Source organism: Protopterus annectens, chromosome 2.part1, assembly GCF_019279795.1.
Source record: "Protopterus annectens isolate FY-2018-M chromosome 2.part1, PAN1.0, whole genome shotgun sequence".
Classification (NCBI taxonomy): Eukaryota; Metazoa; Chordata; order Ceratodontiformes; family Protopteridae; genus Protopterus; species Protopterus annectens.
Window position 1 is genome coordinate 1,032,136,921 of NC_056729.1, and position 22,440 is coordinate 1,032,159,360.

Consider the following 22,440-nt stretch of genomic DNA (forward strand, 5'->3'; position numbering starts at 1 on the left):
TTGGCTGTAGCCCCTCTGATTTTAACTTTGACCTGCTCTTTCAGATTCCCCTTTTCCTCAACTACCATTACCAGATACTTGAAGCTACAAATCTGATCCACTATCTTCCCTTCTATCTCAAATCCCCTATTTACTGCCATTACAATTGTCTTATACTGTATTCAGTTTCATCCCATATGCCTTCACATTTGCATTGCATTCCACAACCTATCATCTGATGACGTTCTTGTTTAGAATCTGCAGGTAATGCCACCTGAGTGCAATGGCTGGTCTATACAACTCTTCCCAAACAGGCACCATCGAGTCTATGTTGCAATGCACTGCTCCATTGCTGGATGAGTTTGAGCTGTCAATATCCAGCATACTTTTGGGAGGTGGGAGGAACCCCACAGAGGCACAGGTAGAACATAAAAACTCCACACAGACATTAGCTGGTAATTATTGTACCTTTTGCATAAGAGTTAAAGTCCTTAACCATTATGGCAACTGTGTCTCTCATATAGATATATATATATATATATATATATATATATATATATATATATATATATATATATATAAACTTCCAAAGGCATCTGTAAAATGTAAGTAAAGCTAGGTATAACACAAGAAGAAAAATGCAGCAAGTAGAACCTGTGACTGAGCACGCTTTCGTTCTTTATTTAAGAACTTTATCAGAATATATATATATATATATATATATATATATATATACATATGGATCTACTTCACTTGACCTAAAACTCATTTGACTGACACCTATTTGACTAACTCCCATTTCACCGACAGCTTACAATGCTGAATTTCAACATACTAAATCTTAAACTATAGACAAGCACACTTAGAACACCAATAACTAAACCTTTCTGGAACTTAAAAAAATACTTACTTACCCTCTTAACAGAAAAGTGACAATGTACAACCATACCAGTACTCGACATGCTGCCACTACTGCTGAGAATGGGCAAAACATTCACCAAATTACTTTAGATACTTCCCATAAAAATATAAAGAGAAAAACCCACATTTAGAAACACTGCAACACTGCTTTCTACGTTACTATCAGAATTCTAACCTTCAGCACTGTAAGATACAGTAATTATTTTTATCACAAGCAAGTCACAGGTAAAGGAAAACACAAGTCAATGTCTTAAATGTCAGTGAAATGGGAGTCAATCAAATGAGTTGTCAGTCAAATTAAATTTAGGTCAATTGGGTGTCAGTCAAAAGGGCGGCCACGGTGGTGCAGTGGTTAGCATTGCTGCCTCACAGCAAGAGGTTCTTTGGTTCAATTCTCGGCTGGGGTGCCTTCTGTGCAGAGTCTTCATGTCCTCCCTGTGGTCACATGGGTTTCTTCCGGGTGTTCTGATTTCCTCCCAAAGACATGCTGTAAGTGGACTGGAGACTCTAAATTGGCCCTAGGTGTGAGTGCATGTGTGTGTGTGCCTTCTGTGGAAGGTTGGACGCCAGGCTGGCAACTCAACACTGTAAAACTCCACTGCCAATCATGAGTGGACAGGTGATCTGCTGTGGCGACCCCTAACCGGGAAAAGCTGGAAGAAGAAGGGTGTCAGTCAAATGAGTTTTAGGTCAACTGAAGTATACCCATATATATATATATATATATATATATATATATATATATATATATATATATATATACACACACACACACACACACACACACACACACACGCATATATATATAGTATATAGTATTGGTAAAAATAATTGGAAGTCCCAAATATCAACCTCTGGTGTGTCAACAAAACAAAAGGTCAACAGGTTTTCAAGACTGACAGTCCCTGGGATTGAGTAGTATGCTTTTTCCCTGGTCTCAGAGTTGGAATCAACAATTAGCAGGAGTCTGAGGGTGTAGGGTGGGTTTGCTCCTCTTGCAAAAATGTGGTTGTAACTTTGCTTGCTCAGAGATTAATCTTTGGAGTATGCTCAGAAGTATATTGACATTAACACCTTCAACATTTGCTACAGATGAGCTGCTTAACCAGAGCCATATGGGTTCTGTTCAATCCTTCAAGTTGACTACTTAAAATGCAAAAAAGTCCAGTTCAGCTGATTGAAAACCAGCTAAGCAAACATACAGTATTTTCTGTTGTGTGAGATAATAGGATTGTTAGGGATTGGAATTTACCTTTTCCTCACAGTATTGCGATACTGGAGTTTGGAATTGGTATGTATATATATATATATATATATATATATATATATATATATATATGTATGTGTGTGTGTGTGTGTGTGTGTGTGTGTGTGTGTGTGTGTGTGTGTGTGTATAGGACAAAGGTGGGGGAGGTGCAGAAAAAGTCGACTTTATTTTGGGTCATATCTTTGTGATTTGAAGTATTGTGTATTCAAATTTTTGTGATTTAAATTGTTTTGAGTGTAACACAGGTGTTCTAAGTTTAAATACTTCTAACATCTGTTGAACACTCCTCTCTGTGTATGTGTGTGTGTGTGTGTGTGTGTGTGTGTGTGTGTGTGTGTGTATCTATCTATATATATATATATATATATATATATATATATATCTATAATATATATATGTATGTATGTATACACACACACACACACACACACACACACACACACACACACACACACACACACACACACACATACATGCATACAGTCTATGAGAAATCATCAGGGTATGTGTAGAACCAAAGAAGACCAAGCAGACCTCAGAAACTATTGCAAAGAAATTCCAATAATAGTAAAAAAGAACAGGTAGCCCAAAACTCACAACAAACCTTTATTGCCAAAGTTAAAAACTATGGTTAAGCGCTTTCATCATCTACTGATATCCCCAGAACCATTGACTAACTTATGCTGTGCAAACAGTGAATAAAAACACATAGGCGCACCCCCTTTCAATTTTGTCCAATAGTAAAACAAGGAACTTCCGCTGTGGCGACCCCTAACCGGGAAAAGCCGAAAGACACAAACAAACAAAGTAAAACAATGAACATGGATAACTCCCAGTCAGGTACCTTACAAAAACATCCATTAAAAATTAAGAATCAAACTCCATTCATCTTGAATAATACTGCAAATACAGCTACACATGCTGTCCAATGAATTACTAGAACTGCAAAGACTAATCCAATGCTGGAAAAAGAAAAGTTGACCAATAAAACAAACAATAAGAAAGTTGTACTATTGAAATGGGAGACCCATTCTGTAATGCTGAACTATTTAAAATGGTATTTCTCAATTGTTTGAGTACTGCTTACAGTGTCTTTCTTTCTTTCTTATGCACAATTCTGATTCTCCATACATAGTCATATACAGTCAATAAAACTGGTCAGGCTCTGGTCCACAATGTGTTCTAGAATTTATGTTTTTTCTTAGATACTGTGATACAGTATTGCTTAACTTTCATCATTAAGTCATTTCCATTAAGCGACATTTTAAATTAAATAGGTTATAAAATAATTAAACTGTTATTACTTTGGCAAAATATTTTATCTAAACACTGAAACAAAATAAGATATACATGTGACTTAAAGCGCAAGTAGGAAAAATAAATGCAGCATTTTATGTGCTGTGAGCAATAAACTCTTAGAACATTTTATGAACAGCCAAGTATACACACCTTATATAAGCAAGAGTGTTTTTTCACAAATCTCCCTTCCATGTCAAAGTAGTCAATAGCTAAGCACTATACAGATTCAAAGAGATCTACATGCGTGCCATGAGAAAAAAAAAGGTTGCACTGCTGGTAAGTATTAAACAATTATGAAATCCAACACTTCTTTCTGCATGATGCAGTTCAATTAAGCAATATAAAATAATATAATTGTGTTAAAAGATAACATATTTATACAAAGTTGTATGTAGACTGTATGTAGACTGCTAAGCACTGTTGCAGAATACTGATAAACTCAAAGGTGTAATGAGCATCCATATTAAAAAAGCTTTTAAAATCCGGATGAGAATGATGGTGTGAATTTCAGATCTTAGTACCTAAAAACATAAAAAATTATATATAAGTTCACATTTTGAGCAGTAACATTTTTCTTAAATTTAACAATGATCCAAATAATACTTAAATTATCAACAAGAACTATTTCATGAAGAGAATACTTTTTTTCTAACCAGTCAGTGCTTAAATAAAATTTAGTAGCTTACTTTTCTAAAAATGAAAAAAGTCAAAATCAAAGTGGTAGGTGACAAAGGTCCGAATTCCAATATAACAAAAAATGTAGAGCAACAAGAATAACTAGACCACCAGGCTAAAAACGTACTATTTATTGTGCACAGATAAGTTAGCGCTTTCAGGTACAAGACCCTTCTTCAGACTTACTATCACACATTTCAAAGTGCTTTTATATACGATCACACCAATCACATAACATATCCAATGAATCAATAAAAACTTTGCTGCAAGCAATAAAAATTAGGCTTTGACTATATATGGCTTACGCCTATATAAAACAGGTTTTAAAGGAACTACACCATTGAGCCCAGGATGCCTATTTGCTCCTAGCTCAATGATCCATCTAGTTTCACAATATTTTGTGTATCCTGATATATTGCCCTTTCTACCATCACCATTAACCTGTGGTAAAACTAAAAAAGAGAAACTATGTCCCAACTGTTTCTCTATATGTAAAGAAAGTGCATTCTTATCTTTTAATCTAATAGCTGATAAATGTCTCAGGATCCTGTCTTTGAACCTACAATTCATTTTCCTTACATAAAAAGAGGGGCATTTTTTACAGATAGCTAAATATACAATATTGGTAGTTAAACAGGTCGCCTTAACTCTAAAGGTATATTCCCTTCCAGTTATGGGATGTTTAAAACAAGAACTAGTATTAATGTGTTTACAAGCCTTGAAGCGTTGGCAAGAAAAGGTACAAATTTTACTTATATGTGTGGAGCTATTGATCTTATGCTGTTTATCACAGAGTAGTTGTTTTAAATTTTTATTCCTCTTATATACAAAGTCTGGGTTATCACCCACCAAGCAATTCAAAGAATTATCCGTCTGTAATATTTTCCAGTTATTTCTTATTATATCCTGTACCCATCTAATATCACTATCAGCACACACACACACACACACACACACACACACACACACACACACATATATATATATATATATATATATATATATATATATATATATATATATATATATATATGCCATGCACACCAGTCAACTAGCCTGTATTGATCACAATGTCACATATAGATATAGCAGTGTCCCTCCTAACACTTGCAGCAGATGTTACAGTGTCAGGACAGTGTGCTTGATTACCCTTATACAGTGCAGACATGTCATAATAGTTGTACAAGTGTGTTTGTGCAGAATGATCTATGATCATTCAAAATCACATTATGTTATGTCAGAGACATGGGATTACTGGTGGCATTATTCTGATGTTGTCCATGATTGTCTATGCTTCTGTTTACTATTGTCCATGAGCCTGTAAATCTGCTCCATTTGTTGGAGACCTCTGCAGACATTACAGTCATATTCAGGCAAATCAGTTTGCACAGCTTCACAACATGCACCCAATCCTAATTGTATATGACATCCATGGTAGATGTCTTCTCCATTGCTCATGTCAGGATGCTTGTATCACACAGATATCTTCTCCATTGTTATGTCACCTTGTCTGATAGCCACATAATATAGATTTTCCTGTGTAGTCTGTACTGAACCATGTCAATATATGATTAATATTCCTGCTATAACTATCTTCCATTTACATGCCCTCATCTGCTGTACATTACAATGTTTCACCTGTCCTCCTTCCCTGTGTCCATTCCTACAATTCACCTGTGTGTCTCGATTCAACAAACACACTTCCTCTGACTGTTAATATTAAATGGCAGTCCATGTACACTTACAAATCATTTACACAACTTTCGTACACAATGCCTGGAATGGGATTCCACTATACTCTGCACTGTATACACTGTCCTGTAATGTGTTTGGACCACATACATCACTATATGATAAACCTTGGTAATCATTGTAGCATTCTGCTCAATCCCTCTAAACTAGTTTGCTCTGAGGGAAACAGGTTTGCTATCAGTGTTGCTTTACATGGTGTTGTCAGCCATGAAACTGTACTTGTTTAAGTTTAAACGTGGTGTACAACATGAATATGTAATTACCTCTGCTGCTTACTACACAAACATGTAAACTCCAGGTAGCCTTTGCACAAAGCTTACAGGGAGTTTATTCAATCCTACCACACCCATTTAATAAATACCTCTCATTTTTATTCAGTGCACTTGTCTTGCTTTAACTTTTACAGAACACTTTGTCATTGTATGTTGTTGACTTTACACACACACACACACACACACACACACACACACACACACACACACACACACACACACACACACACACACACACACACACACACCATGCAGGATGCAAGCATATGCATTTGCACGATACACACTATGTATGACCTGAAGTGGTTAGTTATCAGCAGCCAGGTAGACATAATAACAAAACCAGTGTGCCACACAATCACAGCCCTTAAGGCAAAATAACATACCCAACACACTAGTAATAGGTGATTCTATAGTCAGGCACACTGATGTCCCACTCACTAGGCTGAACAAAGAGAAGGTTCCTGTTAGCTGCCTGTCGGGTGTCAGGATCCGCCACATAACACAAGCACTCAGGTCACTCCAGAACAAGTACACATATGACTCTGTCATTGTCCATGTTGGTGTGAATGACCTGAGCCATACTTCCCTGGACTACATGAAAAGAGACATGGAGGAGCTCTCTGATCATGTAGCCAGGCCGGTATGACCCTGACCCTGAGTAGCATCCTGCCCTCACCAAGAATGATACCATGGTATAGAGAAAAAATTATAAATTTTAACAATTGGCCAAGCTTCTGGTGTCATTCAAAGGGGATCCAGTGTCTGTCAGCCTGGGATGACATGCTCGACAGGCCACGCTGCTTTGCTAGAGATAGCTTGCACCTGTCACCCTTAGGCTTTCAAATACTGGCCAAGGCTCTTGCCACCCCCATAGTGCCTTTTTAGGCAAGGCTCAAAAGACAAACCCACCACCATAAATAGCACAAGTAACAAAAAACTGAGGGTAATGCTACTCAATGCCAAAAGTCTAAACCTCAAAATGCACACACTCGATGCACTCCTCAGTATGGAGAAAATTGCTATATGTGCAGTAACAGAAACCTGGGTTAAGGCTGCAGAGAGCACCCCAGCACTATCAGGCTACAACTCATACCATACATTTTGGCCACAAAACCTGGACCGAAATACAAAAGGCAGGGACATGTCCATATTCATCAAGGATACCCACACCTCCAGGTTAGTGGCACAGCACAATGCTTCAGAGATCATCCAGGTACAACTAGCAATGGGCAAAACTGCTATTTAAATTATAGCTTGCTACAGATCACCCACCATGTCCCAGGACCCCAACTCCACATTCCTGGAAACACTGGGAAACATAAAGGTCCTACCAATCACCCTGATATTGGGTGATTTCAATTACCCAAACATTAACTGGGAGAACTACTCAAGTACAAACTCCCTTGCCCAACATTTCCTAGAATTTATAAACTCAAATGTCCTGGATCAACTGGTCAATAGCCCCACCAGAGGTGACAACATATTGGACCTGGTCATCACCAACATGGGTGACTGGTGTTCACCACCAGAGGTCAACCCCTCGCTGGTTAGATCTGACATAAACTAATCACTCTGGATATCCACATTCCACCACCACCCCCGGTCAAAGAAACCACTGTGAAAAACTTTTCAAAAGCAAACTTCACGTTACTTAAGACCGAGGTGGGAAGTTTCAAAGCTCCCATGCTAAAGGGTAACGCTGTCCAAGCTGCAAAATCCTTTACTAATGCACTCTACGGGCACCTACAAGAATGCATGGATTGTGCTATCCCAAACAAAAGCAAGACTTACTCCTCCAATAAAGGAAACCAGTCTGGTGGACCCCTGCCATAAACAAGCTATACAATAGAAGGAGGAAACTAGTACAGAAAATAGTAAAATCCCAAGAAGGGAAGACATCCCTGATCAGTATCAGCAAGAAACTACATTGCCTCATAAAATCATCCAAGGCTAGCTTCGAAAGAAAAATTGCCATGGACTCTAAAGATAACCACAAGGCATTCTTTAGCTATATCAAGAATCTAAGTGGCAATTCTCAGATCTGCTCGGAGTTAGTGCAGAATGACACAGAATACACTGAAATGACCGATATAGCCAACATCCTGGCAGACAGGTTCAGTGCAAACTTCACCGCCCTCTCACCCACAAAAGGGCCCATAACTATACCAGAAGAATATAATGCCCCTGAAATCACAGACACTCAGGTTAAAACAGCCCTCTCCAAAGCCAAAAACACAGCATCAATGGGACCGGACGGTGTCCCAGGCTGCGTCCTATATGAGCTCAAAGATGAATTAACCCCTCAACTAAACACAGTTTAAACTCAGCCTCTCCACAGGCTATGTGCCCAGAGAGTGGTGCACAGCAATGGTTATTCCACTCCACAAAGGTGGAGCCACAACAGACCCCAGGAACTATCGCTTTATAAGCCTGACTAGCTTGATAAGGGAAAGGTGGTCCACACAGCCTACCTAGACCTTGCAAAGGCCTTCAGCACCATTCCCCACTCAGGTATTATAGACAAGCTCACCAGCCTGAACATAAACCCCTATGTCACCAGATGGGTTGCCAACTGGCTCATGGACAGAACCTACATGGTAAAAGTTGTGGGAGCTAGGTCTGACTCTAAACCGGTTACAAGTGGCATTCCCTAGGGCTCAGTCCTAGGACCCCTCCTGTTCGGCATATACTTTTCAGAGGTACAGGCAAGCACAGGAGGACTATGGCTGACCAAGTTCGCAGACGACTGCAAACTAGGGGCTATAACTGACTCTCTGGCTGATGCAGACATCCCCCCAAAAGGGTCTCACTGAGACAGATACCTGGTGTCAAAAACCATGGCCTCAAGATAAATGCTAAAAAGTACATAGTCATCCCCTTTGGAAAAAACAAAGTACTCACAAACTACCACATAGGTGGTAGCCCCCTAAATAGGGAAGACGTAATAAGGGATCTGGGGACCCATGTAGATAGTAACCTCTCCTTTGATAATCACATTGCCAAAGTGGTTAGAAAATCCTTCTATGTGGCCCACCTAATCACAAAAGGGTTTGCATCCAGATCGAAAGAGGTCATTGGGCCCCTCTATGCATCACTCATCAGACCCATCATAGAGTACAATGCCCCATTTGGGATGTACCTTACAAGACACCTGCAACAACTGGAAAGACCACAGAATTACCTCACCAAGAGGATCACTGGCCTCAAGCAGATGCCCTATGCAGCTCGACTGAAGAACTCCAGCTGTACTTGGTTGCATACCGCCTACTCAGAGGTGATCTCTGCCTGATATACAAGGCAATGTTCAACCCAGAATTGATGGACATGCTCCACCTAAAGAAAACCATATCCCCTCGAGCCACACGCTCCAGGGATCTAAACCTCACCACAACAATAAATAGGACATGCTGGAGGGACACATTCCTGTCCCAGAGACTTCCCATGCTCTGGAACAAGATTCCAATCTACATTAGGCAGAGCTCCTCGCTAACCCTCTTCAAGAGAAACCTTGATGAGTGGATGGGAAACAGAAAGTTTACTCCAGGGATCACTTCAATGGCTCTGCTGGACAGAGGCACAGAGAACTAATCTAAGGGGGCAGTGAAAGCCAACACATTCTGGCTAGGCTTATAAATGTCTTTGGGCAGATAGCCTAGTACCTACCTATGAACCTATAATAAGAGAACAGAATGAAAGGTAATGGATCCCAATATGGCATCACATACATACAAACAGTAAGAATAAGAAGACTTTGCAGGCAAGACATGTATGAAAACTCAGGTTTATTTCATAAACTAGTAAACTAAAACTTTAGGCAACTTGGTAAAAGAAAAAAACATATGTAGTACCGTCAGTTACTTTCTCACTCTCAGTGTTTACTTAACAAAGGTCGTTCAGAAAGAGGCTTGTCATGCAGCTAGAAAGTCCAAGGCCACAGCCTTCACTCATTCCTAGCTTACAGCAGTTGGATGGGTGTGCCCACAGTTACATTCCACAGGGCTCACAATTCACACTCTCAATGTCCTTCTTCAGATGTTCTTTATCCTGAGTGCCTCCAAGTCACATTATTTTATAGCTAATCTGAAAACAAAAAAGACTTTGTTCTCTACATAACTGATGTGGGAACCAATATGGCTTAATGGTTAAGGTCTTTGCCTCCAAGGTACAAGGTTTGATTCTGACCTCCGACCAATGCCTGTTTGGAGTTTGCATGTTCTTGCTGTGTCTCTGTGAGGTTTCTCCCATGTCTGAAAAACATGCTGAGCATTTCCATCTCAAACTCACCAATGAATGGAGCTGTGGGTAGCAGCATAGACTCTACATGGTACCCTATAATGGGAAGAGTTGTCCAGACCAACTGCTTTGGGCATTTACTGTGGTGCACAGTATCCTCAAGATACGAGAACACTGATCACCGACTGAGTGCTGTGGCAGGGCTAGCATAAAATATGGCACTAGGTGATTCGGTCATGTTGACTAATGTCACCAAAAATGGGCATGAGTAGTTAAGTGATAAGTGGGTTGAGGACCAAGCCTACTCTCACCCATGCCAGGGACCCTTGCTGATGGGTGAGGGGGGTATATGGGTGATGGGTATATGTGCCCCTATTGGCCAGTGTGTGCCTGCCATAAAGCCCAGCAGCCTTGGGCCAGTAAGCTACAGGCTGGCAGGTGTCTAGTTGCCCAGCCTGGGTTTCCTGGGATAGCTCTGTTGAACGAAAGCTGGACGTAAAACCAACCAACCTGCCAAACATGAACTGAAAATTGCTATGCTTAATGTAGGTTCACTGACAGGCCGCAGCTTGGAAGTGAGTGACATGATGATATGGAGACTGGACATCTTATGTATCCAAGAGACAGGATGGAAGGGGCAGTGCAGCAAAGTTACTTGACTTGGGATCCAGACTATACTACTCAGGTGAGGGACAGGCTAGAAATGGTGCACGCATTGTGGTGAGAGAGAGGCTTTAGAAGGCACTGAGGGATATCATCAGAATTAATGACAGACTCATGGCAATTAGACTCCAGTGTAATGAGAGGGCAGTATTCATAATCTCAGCATATGCCCCACAGCAGGATTGTGATAGTATGAAAAGAGTGCATTCAGACAGCAGTTGCAGGACCTACTAGATAAAGCAGGACAACATGAATTGGTGTCGATAATGGGTGACTTGAATGCACATATTGGAACAGACAGAATTGGATATGACTGTCTGGGTCCACATGAGTGGGGTAACATGAATAAAGAAGGAGAAGCCATTCTAGACTTCTGTCTGGCAAGTGGCTTGATAATAGTCAACACATGGCTCAGAAAGAAAGACAGTCACAAGATCACATACAAAGAGTAGCCCACATGCAACTCAGGTAGACTTCCTCCTAGTAAGGAAAAGGCACTGGGGTAGAATCCATGATTGCAAAGTCATGCCCAGTGAAACAGTTGGCCTACAGCATAAACCAGTAGTTGCCACAATCAGCTGCAAGCAGTGGTCAGAGAAGGCTCTAAGGTTAACAGAGACCAGGCTGAAGACCTGGAAGTTGGCTGGAGAGAAAGTACAGCAGTTCAAGGAATTACTCAGGGGTGCTTACTCAGGGCTCTAGCACCCCAAGAAGAGGAAGGAATAGGTGGAGTTGAAGAAGAGTTGCAGCGCCTAAAAGCAGCATGTGTTAGGACTACAGAAAAGAGGCCAAGCCAGGTGTGGAAATAAGGTACATAAGGAAACTGGTGGTGGAATGCAGAAGTCCAAGAAGTCATCAAAAGAAAGAAGGAGTGCAGGAAGAAATGGGAGACAGAAAAGAATGGTTGGCTAACAAAGAAGCTAAGAAAGAAGTTGCAATAGCAAAGAATAGGGAATCAGAGGCACTCTACCAACTTCTGGAAAGTGAATCAGTAAGGGGCACAAAGAAACTACATCAGGTTGCAAGGAAAGACAGACAGATAAAGAAGATAGTCAGACACACCCTTCATAAGGGATGCCAGCAATAACCTGCTCACCATTCCACAGGACATCAAAGTTGGATAGAAGGAGTATTTCCTGCAGCGTCTGGATGAAGAATACCCCACATAAGCTGTACTGCCCCAGAAACAGCCTACAATGAGAGAAGAGGAGCCCACCCTAGAAGAAATAAGAACAGCACTAAGGAATATGAAGTCAGGGAAAGCAGCAGGCTCAGATCAGGTCACAGCAGATATGATAAAAATGCTGGGTGATATAGGGGAGAAATGGCTCCTAAGGGTACTAATAGCAGTGTGGAGAGAAAGGCGTATCCCAGATGACTGGAGAATAAGCATACTCATGCCAGTGTACAAGAACAAAGGGGACATCTACAACTGTGGGCAGTACAGATCAAACTCCTACCACATTGCATGAAAGTTCTGGAGGTGGTGATTTATAAATGGATACGCAGAGTAGTAGAATGTAAGATGGGAGATTAGCAGTCTGGATTCAGATCAGGATGCAGCACAATCGACCTGATGTTCGTATTGAGGCATATACTTGATAAGAAGCTAGAGATGAGGAGAGAGTCTGACTGGGCATTCCTAGACTTGGAGAAAACATATGACAAAGTCCCAAGAAAGCTCATCTGGGCAGTACTGTGGTGGTTTGAAGTCCCAGAATCATTGGTAGAATTAGTGCAGGCTATGTACAAGGACCCACAGTGTTCGACTCTCACAGAGGGGTTCCCAGTGGGAGTGGGTGTACATCAGGGTTCAGCTCTGAGCCCACTGCTGTTCATACTGGTGATGGACTACATTAGCAAACAGGTTGGAGGGAACAGATCAACAAAGCTGCTGCATGCAGACGATGTGGCAGTACAGGCAGACTCTGAGCTAGAACTTCAGCAAAGGATCGAAGAATGGAATGAAAATCTGAAGGCACATGGGATGAAACTAAGCACAGATAAGACAGTGGTAATGGCAGCAAACTGGTGAAATCAGAAGAAGCTGAGAATAGAGATAGAAGGGAAGATAGTGGAACAGGTAATCAGCTTAAATTATCTGGGAGGGGTGGTTGAGGAGAAGGGTAGTCTGAATGAAGAGGTCAAAGCTAGAATCAGTGGGGCTGCAGCCAACTGGCATAGAGTATCAGGTGTAGTCTATGACAGAAGAATGCCAAAGAAGCTGAAAAGTAAGGTGTGCAAGACAGTGGTGCAACGAGTACTACTGTATAGTACAGAAACCTGGGCAGTAAAGACAGAACAGCTGAAAAAGCTAGAGGTGATGGAAATTAAGTGCCTGAGAAAGGTGGTAGGATGCCCACTGTGGGACAGACGAAGAAATGAGGACATAAGAGCAGATGCCAAAGTAGCTCCAATTGCAGAAAAGATCAAAGAGAACAGATTACGGTAGCTTGGACATGTAGAAAAGCAGAAGACAATCTGGTGAGGAAGATTTGGGACAGACAGGAATAAAGTAAGAGGAAGTGAGGATGTCCAGCAAAGAGGTGGATGGATTGTGTGAAAGAAGATCTGCGACAGTCAGGCATGAGTGTTGAAGAAGGCAGGAGTGTGGCACTGAATCAAGAGAGTTGGTGGACAGTTAACATGATAGATACTCCGAGCCCATGTAGAAAAAAATGGGAAAAAGGGGCTGATGATGATGATGATGATAACTGATGTGGGAATATCCCTGCACTCCATGCTACAGTATACATTTGAGTGCATATTTAAAGTTATATACACATTATTTATGCCCATGATACAACAAAGACACAGACACACCCATACACACATACACACACATCCAGTGCTGCTTTTGTGCTTTGTTCTTTCTGCCTACTGTTGGTGTAAGAAGCATATTATGGTTTGGACTAAGGACAAAACGACTCTGTTAGTTTTCTTGGAAGGATGGCTTGAAACCTTAATTGCTCAAGGCTGGAGAAGGGGTAAAATGGAAATAACAGTTTCAATGAAAACTGAAATCTGATTTCTGATATAGTTTTTTTGAAGTTTCAGGACAAATATTGGGCAGAAATAAAATCAGTTGTATTGATTATCAGCCTTATAGATGAACACAGTAACAAGATATAATCAGAATAGAATATGCTGATCTGAAAAAATACTTTATGGATTAAATGTTGCAAAGATTACAATTCAGCTCTTTAAATAAAAATAAAAATAATGATTTATTGTTAGCTTTAATATAATTACAGTTGTTTGCCATGTATGAAATTTCTGTGGTCTGCTGTGTGAGGTATTTAAAGTAAACTTAAATTGGTCAGTACTTGATTTCCTGATTAAATAATTGATTATGCTGTATATTATTGAAAATGTTATCACAGATTCAGCTGACTATTTTAAAGAATAACAGCTTTGTATACTAGTAATATGAAGTTAATTGTACAGTTGCTTACCATCATTGTTGATATAAAGGTGACTGACACCTTTTAAGCTTTAAGATTAGAGCAATTCCCGAAGCAACTCCAAGAACTCCTATGATGAGGCCCAAAGCACAGAATACAGTAGCGGATCTGTGGTCTTCATAAAACTCAGGTTCTAGATGGAAGCACAGAGCAATTTTATATTACATTTTCTTATAGTGCGATCTTTAATAATAATATTTCATATCCAACATAAATAAAAGAAAAAATAAATGTACTTTGCAAGAAAGGCAATGGTGACTACAAACTAAATTCAAAGAAAGGAAATTAATTGTGAAAGTACACATCAGGCTGTGCCTTTGCTTCACACATTTGCTGTGTTATCTTTTTGTCTGCCACTTCCCACTGTGCATGCAATGCATACTAAAACAGAGCTTCATCTCAAGTTATTGACTATAGTTTTAACAGAGGCAAGTAGATTGTGAGCTGTTCCCAAAAACTACTTTTATCGGCAGTGGCGACTTAAGTTTTCGCCACTGTTGAAGAACCTCATAGTTGCTATGTACAAGTTCAGGGGTGGGAGGATGCTCCCCTGCATGGGTGTGCAAGTGTTTGCCCCCTGCAAAAAAATACTATGTGTCTGAGATGCAATAGAAGTAGTTTCATAAGAGACTCTTGATTTATTTGCATTTATCAAAACTGCTGTTGATGAGTTGACATGTATCCTCCACACATTCCCTTCCACATATTGTGCATCAGATGTCCAAGTGCCTCTAAATCCTGTGTACCCACATAGTATTTAACATCCTACACATGCCCAGATAGTCCAAGGGACACTGTATATAGCTATGCCAATAGATTAATCTATTCATTTTCTTTGCCAGTTTGATCATCAGTGTATTCCCAGTAACCTAGCTAATGCTTGGTGCCTGGCAGTGGATCATTGTATTGTACACCCTTGACATTGAAATGCAGTTACTCTACCATGGCTTTTACCCCCCCCAAAAAAAAAACACAGGGTACCTCGCACAAAGCCATGATAAACCTTTTCTAGTTGCACCTTTCCCTTGTCATTTCTGACAAACTGCACTTTACTGAGTACAACATGCAACACTGAATACCCAATTTGCAGTAGTTACTTATACACCATATAGTCCAAGACATTGTTCAGTTCCTGTAGCCTTTGTTCTCTTCTATTATCCTTCATCTTACAAGCCTGTAGAAATATAGGATCTTACATAACTATAGCACTCTTTCCTCACCTTAATACTTTATTCACATAGGTTCATAGGTGAATACTAGGCTAATGACCACAAGGGCCTTTTTAAGCCTAGCCATGCATCTCAAATCTCTGACAAGTTTTGATACCCTTGATAAGTGTAAGCATTGGCCTGTTAGATGAACCATTTACAGGTTACCTCTTTGCATTAGAGACATGGGTGCCAAACCAGGGATGAATTTCCGGTTTCCCATCCAATATTCCAAGTTGCACTTGAATTGGGTTAGGGAGGAACTCTGCTTCACATGGATGGGGAGCCTGTTCCATAGATGGGATAGTCTCTGGGATACATACCTATCTCTCCAGCAAGTCCTATTTATATCACAGGCAAGGTTTAAGTCTTTAGAATGGGTAATTCTGGCGCTGTTTGTTTTGTGGATTTGCAGGAGGTCCATCAGAGTGGGATCTGAAAATGCCCTGTATGCCAGGCATAGATCTCCCTCTCAAAAGCCTGTTAGAGACAGAATACAGGGATAGAGCCTTGAGGCAGTCTGCATAGGACATATCACTTATGCCCTGTATTCTTTTGGTGAGAAACCTCTGTGGATGTTCCAGTTGTTGGATATGCCTGGTTAGGTACATACTAAAGGGGGCATTGTACTCAATGATAGGTGTTATGAATGCCAAATACAGTGGAATAATGACTTCCTTGGACGTAGATGTCATGCTTTTATTTATAAGTTGTGCAACATAGAATGGTGGTTTGAGTAGTTTACAATATTACCTCTTTACATGTCACTGAACAAGTGCAATTTATAATTCCACATGCATATATAGATTTCATTTGCATGGACCAAGCCTTTCTCTTTGATCTTACTTCTGATTACCAACCTAACATGAACTGCAATTTCACATCTCTCAATTTCATCAATGACATTCCTGCTCGTACCCAAGCATACACACATTACAGCCTCTCTAGTGAATAAACCACGTAGAATACCCACATTACAGCCTGTCTAGTGAATAAACCATGTAGGATACCCACATTACAGCCTGTCTAGTGAATGAACCATGTAGGATACCCACATTACAGCCTGTCTAGTGAATGAACTATGTAGGATACCCACATTACAGCCTGTTTACTGAATGGACCATGTAGGATACCCACATTACAGCCTCTCTAATGAGTGAACCATGTAGGATGTCCACATTACAGCCTCTCTAGTGAATGAACCATGTAGGATATCCACATTACAGCCTCTTTTGTGAATGAACTATGTTTGATACCCACATTGCAGCCTTTCTAGTGAAATTACTATGTAGGATACCCATATTACAGCCTGTCTAGTGAATGAACCATGTAGGATATCCACATTGCAGTCTCTCTAGTGAATGAACTATGTAGGATACCCACATTACAGGCTCTCTAGTGAATAAACCATGTAGGATACCCACATTACAGCCTCTCTTGTGAATGAACTATGTAGGATACCCACATTACAGCCTGTCTAGTGAATGAACCATGTAGGATACCCACATTACAGCCTGACTAGTGAATGAACCATGCAGGATACCCACATTGCAGCCTGTCTGGTGAATGAGCCATGTAGGATACCCACATTGTGTCCTCACTAGTGAATTCACTCTGTAGAATACCCACATTACAGCCTTTCTAGTGAATGAACTAGGTAGGATACCCACATTACAGCCTCTCTAGTGAATGCACTATGTAGGATACCCACATTACAGCCTCTCTAGTGAATGCACTATGTAGGATACCCGCATTACAACCTGTCTAGTGAATGAACCATGTAGGATACCCACATTACAGCCTGTCTAGTGAATGAACCATGTAGGATACTCACATTACAGCCTGTCTAGTGAATGAACTATGTAGGATACCCACATTACAGCCTGTTTACTGAATGGACCATGTAGGATACCCACATTACAGCCTCTCTAATGAGTGAACCATGTAGGATGTCCACATTACAGCCTCTCTAGTGAATGAACCATGTAGGATATCCACATTACAGCCTCTTTTGTGAGAGAAACTATGTTTGATACCCACATTGCAGCCTTTCTAGTGAAATTACTATGTGGGATACCCATATTACAGCCTGTCTAGTGAATGAACCATGTAGGATATCCACATTGCAGTCTCTCTAGTGAATGAACTATGTAGGATACCCACATTACAGGCTCTCTAGTGAATGAACCATGTAGGATACCCACATTACAGCCTCTCTTGTGAATGAACTATGTAGGATACCCACATTACAGCCTGTCTAGTGAATGAACCATGTAGGATACACACATTACAGCCTGACTAGTGAATGAACCATGCAGGATACCCACATTGCAGCCTGTCTGGTGAATGATCCATGTAGGATACCCACATTGCGTCCTCACTAGTGAATTCACTCTGTAGAATACCCACATTACAGCCTATCTAGTGAATGAACTAGGTAGGATACCCACATTACAGCCTCTCTAGTGAATGCACTATGTAGGATACCCACATTACAGCCTCTCTAGTGAATGCACTATGTAGGATACCCACATTACAACCTGTCTAGTGAATGAACTTTGTGGGATATCCACATTACAGCCTCTCTGGTGAATGATCCATGTAGGATATATATGTTGCAGCATCTCTAGTGAATGAACTATACAGGATACCCACATTACAGGTTAGCTAGTGAATGAACTATGTAGGATACCCACATTACAGGCTCTCTAGTGAATGAACCATGTATGAGTGCTGTTATAACTGCCCACACTCCTTTCTTGCAGCACTGGACACCACTTACCCAGCTTCTACTTTCATATCTAAGCAAAGCAAGTATCTTAACAAACCACTCTGTTCAACATGCTTATTGTCATTCTTAGTAATGTATCATTTCTTACATGTGGTATAATCCTATGTGACATGCATTTGCTCGTCCATCATATGATGAAGGAAAATTCATTAAGATTTTCTTTTTGACCCCCCCCCCAAGAAAGACCAATGTGCATTGTGTGTTATGCTAGTTCATGGCTGTACATTGCAGCTGGTGTGTTTGATGGGTCTCTGCAAAGCAGTATAGCAATTTGCACACCTCTTCCTTTGTCACATGCAATAGCCATCCAGTATACACCCTTCTGCTTATGTTTCATAGACTAATGTTTGCAACATGCAGCTCCTCAGAGTATATAACTCTCAGCAACTTTTTATGCTGGATAGCCTGCCACCCTCATATGTATGAGTATTCCCTGCACCTGTTAAAATGGTCAACTGTACTTACACACAACACAGCATGTGGTCACACAAAATAATTGAAGCAGCACCATGAATCTTTCTTGAAAGCAGAAGGGTAACTAGGGTGAGACAGAGAGGGTAGGTGTTAGGGGGTACAATTGGCAGGACTGTAGTACCAGTATGGAAATTAATTTGCTGTCATCCCTGAAGTACTTTTTCTTAGTGCTGTAGCAGCTGATAATTCTCATTAGGCTGCAGTTGAGCAGAAGGTTTTTTTTTGTGTGTGTGTGTGTGTGTGTGTGTGTGTGTGTGTGTGTGTGTGTGTGTGTGTGTGTGTGTGTGTGTGTGTGTGTCTGTGGTGTGCAGTTGCACATCATCATAGACTGTGACATGGGGTTATTGCTCTGTCTTGGTTATAATACTGCAATTCTAATCCATTTATATTTATATTTGTTGTACTATTTACATTTTTCAGGTGGGATTTGTTATAGTGGTACTCATCTTTAATTGCCTGTCATACATCAGAAGTTAATTTGTTTGCAAGCTGTACATTGCATTACAATGTTTGTGCACCATTTCCATGATGGGCTACTTACATTAATGTTGTGCTGTCTGTGAGGCCCTCAGCAACTATGAGGGATATGTGCCATCAATGTCGCATAGATAAATGTATACTTCTGTTGATTTCCTTTTTGGAGTATGTAGGATTGTGTATATCTGAAATAAGTAAAGTATTGCAAGAGGGAATTCACTTTTAATGCATGGTGCATGTAATGAAAAGAAGATGTCACCATTCACGAACATATACATTCACGGCACTGTTGCACTGCATCTTGCAAGTATATTGTGTTGTTCCACACCATTGGGCAGATCTGGATCATACCTCTCAACTTCCTGACACAAGAAATCTGGAAAAAAGCTTTACATAATGGGGGGATAAAGACCACAAAACAGGGACATATTTTAAATAGAGAATGTTGTTAGAATAACAGGTTTTTTATTAACTTGCATTTTATGAAGCATATAAAGTCTGAAACTCAAATGTATATCATTATTTAGTGACTTCAGTCCTCTGTAGTTTGCCAGAAAAAACACAGATTTTAAGAAGAGCAGACCAGAAATATGAGACAAAAATCTGCACATTCTGCAGAAATATGGACAGTTGAGCGGTATTGGTCTGGTGTGTGACACACTGTGATGCAAATTTTGTAGATTCACCCTGGGATTCAATAACGCCTACACTAAGTATACATTAAGTGTACACCGTTCTGAGTGAACAGGCAATGTAGGCATAACTCACACCTTCTTCCTCCTAATTTAATTTTCCTACTAATTTTCTCGCATCTTTAAGTATCGAGGAGGATTCATAAAGGCTACCACAAAGTGTAGACTACATGTACATTTAGGGTAATCTTTGAGCGACTAGAAAGCACAAAGTGGTACAGTTGTTCTTGAATACAGATTGTGTACACTTAGTGTAGACATTAATGAATCGCACTTCATAAACTTTAATTGCTTTTCAATAGTCTGTCTCTGACATACTTTGAATTGTGCAACCATCTGAAAAAGACTGTGAGATTAAAGAGCATGTTTAGTGCACAGTGCAAACCATTTGTCTGAATCCTGCCATCCTCCCATCGTTGTTACTTCTGAAATGCACCCTACTGACATTCATTCTAAGTAACGTCTATTCATGAGTCACACCTCATCATTTCTGTCTGAATACACTATCTTAGCTGTAACACCTTTTCAGAATGTATGATAGCTAGGTGACTGCTATCTTATAAAGTTTTCCCATTAGTTATTTTCTTCAATCAGTTATACTTAGTACTCTTTACAGTAACCATAGTCAGAACATCAAAAATGAAATCTCCACAACTCTTATTAATATACATTTTAAGGTCACTGAGCTTATTATAATTCTATTCTTCACAAGAAATGTATCATCCAGGTGTCTTCTTCATAAACCGATGTTATCCAGTATATATCATTCTGCTGTCATCAAAGCATCGGCATATACTAAGATCACACAGCTTTACACTACAATACCTCTTATTGCATTTGAATGTTGTCACCCATTGAAGCATTGTTTCCCAAACTATGTTATAACTTTTACACAAAGGTAATTTTTCTGCCAGCATGCATTCTTGTCTGTTTTAACCAGAAACATCTAGCATTAATGCAAGTAATGGGGCTTACAGATGTTTGTAAAGCTGTAACATTAATGTTAGTAGAAACCATCTGAACTGTATTTGTAGATTGTGCAATATTTCTAATATTTGGGTTGCATCCTTAACATGGCCGTTGTATTTGATATTAAAGGCCCACATTTACTGCCTAAGTACTGAGATACATGTTCAATCAGAATGGTTTCCCTGGTGACTTACAAACATCCTTATGATCCTTTTTTTACAAAAACAGAGATGAAAGTATTGTAGGCTGCATAGTTAAAAAAATCCAAGGGTACTTAATCAATTAAGCCTTTCTTAAAAGTGCATCATAAAACATGTCAATTTGTTTCTTATCATTTTCCACTACAGAGACAATCACTGCACAACAGAATCTGCCATCATTAGGACATGTGTTAAGAACAAATAAATATTCACATCTTAAATAGGTTCATTGGTTCATAGGTTCATACTAGGCTATCTGCCCTAGGGCATTTATAAGCCTAGCCAGAATGTGTTTGGCTTTCGCCACCCATTTTAAATTTATTTTGCTATGCCCTTTTTCAAGGTTAGTATACTGTGCCTCTGTCTAACAGTGACACAGAAGTGATACCCGGGGTAAACCTACGATCTGCCATCCACTCATCAAGATTCCTCTTGAAGAGAGTCAATGAGGGACTCTGCCTAACCTGGACTGGGATTTTATTCCAGAGTGAAGGGAGCCTCTCGGTTATGAATCTGTCCCTCCAGGATGTCTATTTATTTCAGTGCTGAGGTTCAAGTCTCTCGAGCGCGTAGCTCGATGGGATTTGGATTTTCTGATGTGCAGCATGTCCATTAATTCCGGGTTGGACATGGCTTTATACGTCAGGCACAGATCGCCTCTGAACAGGCGGTATGCCACTGAGTAGAGCTGGAGTTTCTTTAACCGGGCAGCATATGGCATCTGTTTGAGCCCTTTGATCCTCTTGGTGAGGTACTTTTGGGGTCTTTCCAGATGCTGCAGGTGTCTGGTAAGGTACATCCCAAAAGGGGCATTGTACTCAATTATGGGCCTGATGAGGAATGGGTAAAGAGTTACGATGACCTCCCCTCATCTAGATGTGAATCTCTTCATGATTAGGTGGGCTATATAAAATGTTTTTCTAACCACTTTGGCCACGTGGTTGTCAAATGAGAGATTGCTATCAACTTGGGTCCCCAGGTCCCTAATTACTTCTTCCGTACTTAATGGATTACCACCTATGTGGTAATTTGTGGGCACTTTGTTTTTGCCAAAGGGATGACTATACACTTTTGGCATTTAGCTTGAGGCCATGGCTCTGG

General features: G+C 40.2%; 1 protein-coding gene across 1 annotated transcript in view; it reads right to left on the minus strand.

Annotated features, from left to right (window-relative positions):
* Positions 1 to 2,760: 2,760 nt before the first annotated feature.
* The window catches only part of LOC122794316 (RLA class II histocompatibility antigen, DP alpha-1 chain-like), a 265,847-nt gene continuing 246,167 nt past the window's right edge, over positions 2,761 to 22,440 (minus strand). The window contains exons 4-5 of the mRNA XM_044062612.1: positions 14,520 to 14,661; positions 2,761 to 3,987 (exon numbers count right to left, since the gene is read on the minus strand). Coding sequence (XP_043918547.1) covers positions 14,522 to 14,661 — 140 coding nt within the window. The 3' untranslated portion in view covers positions 2,761 to 3,987; positions 14,520 to 14,521. The remainder of the gene's footprint in view (positions 3,988 to 14,519; positions 14,662 to 22,440) is intronic.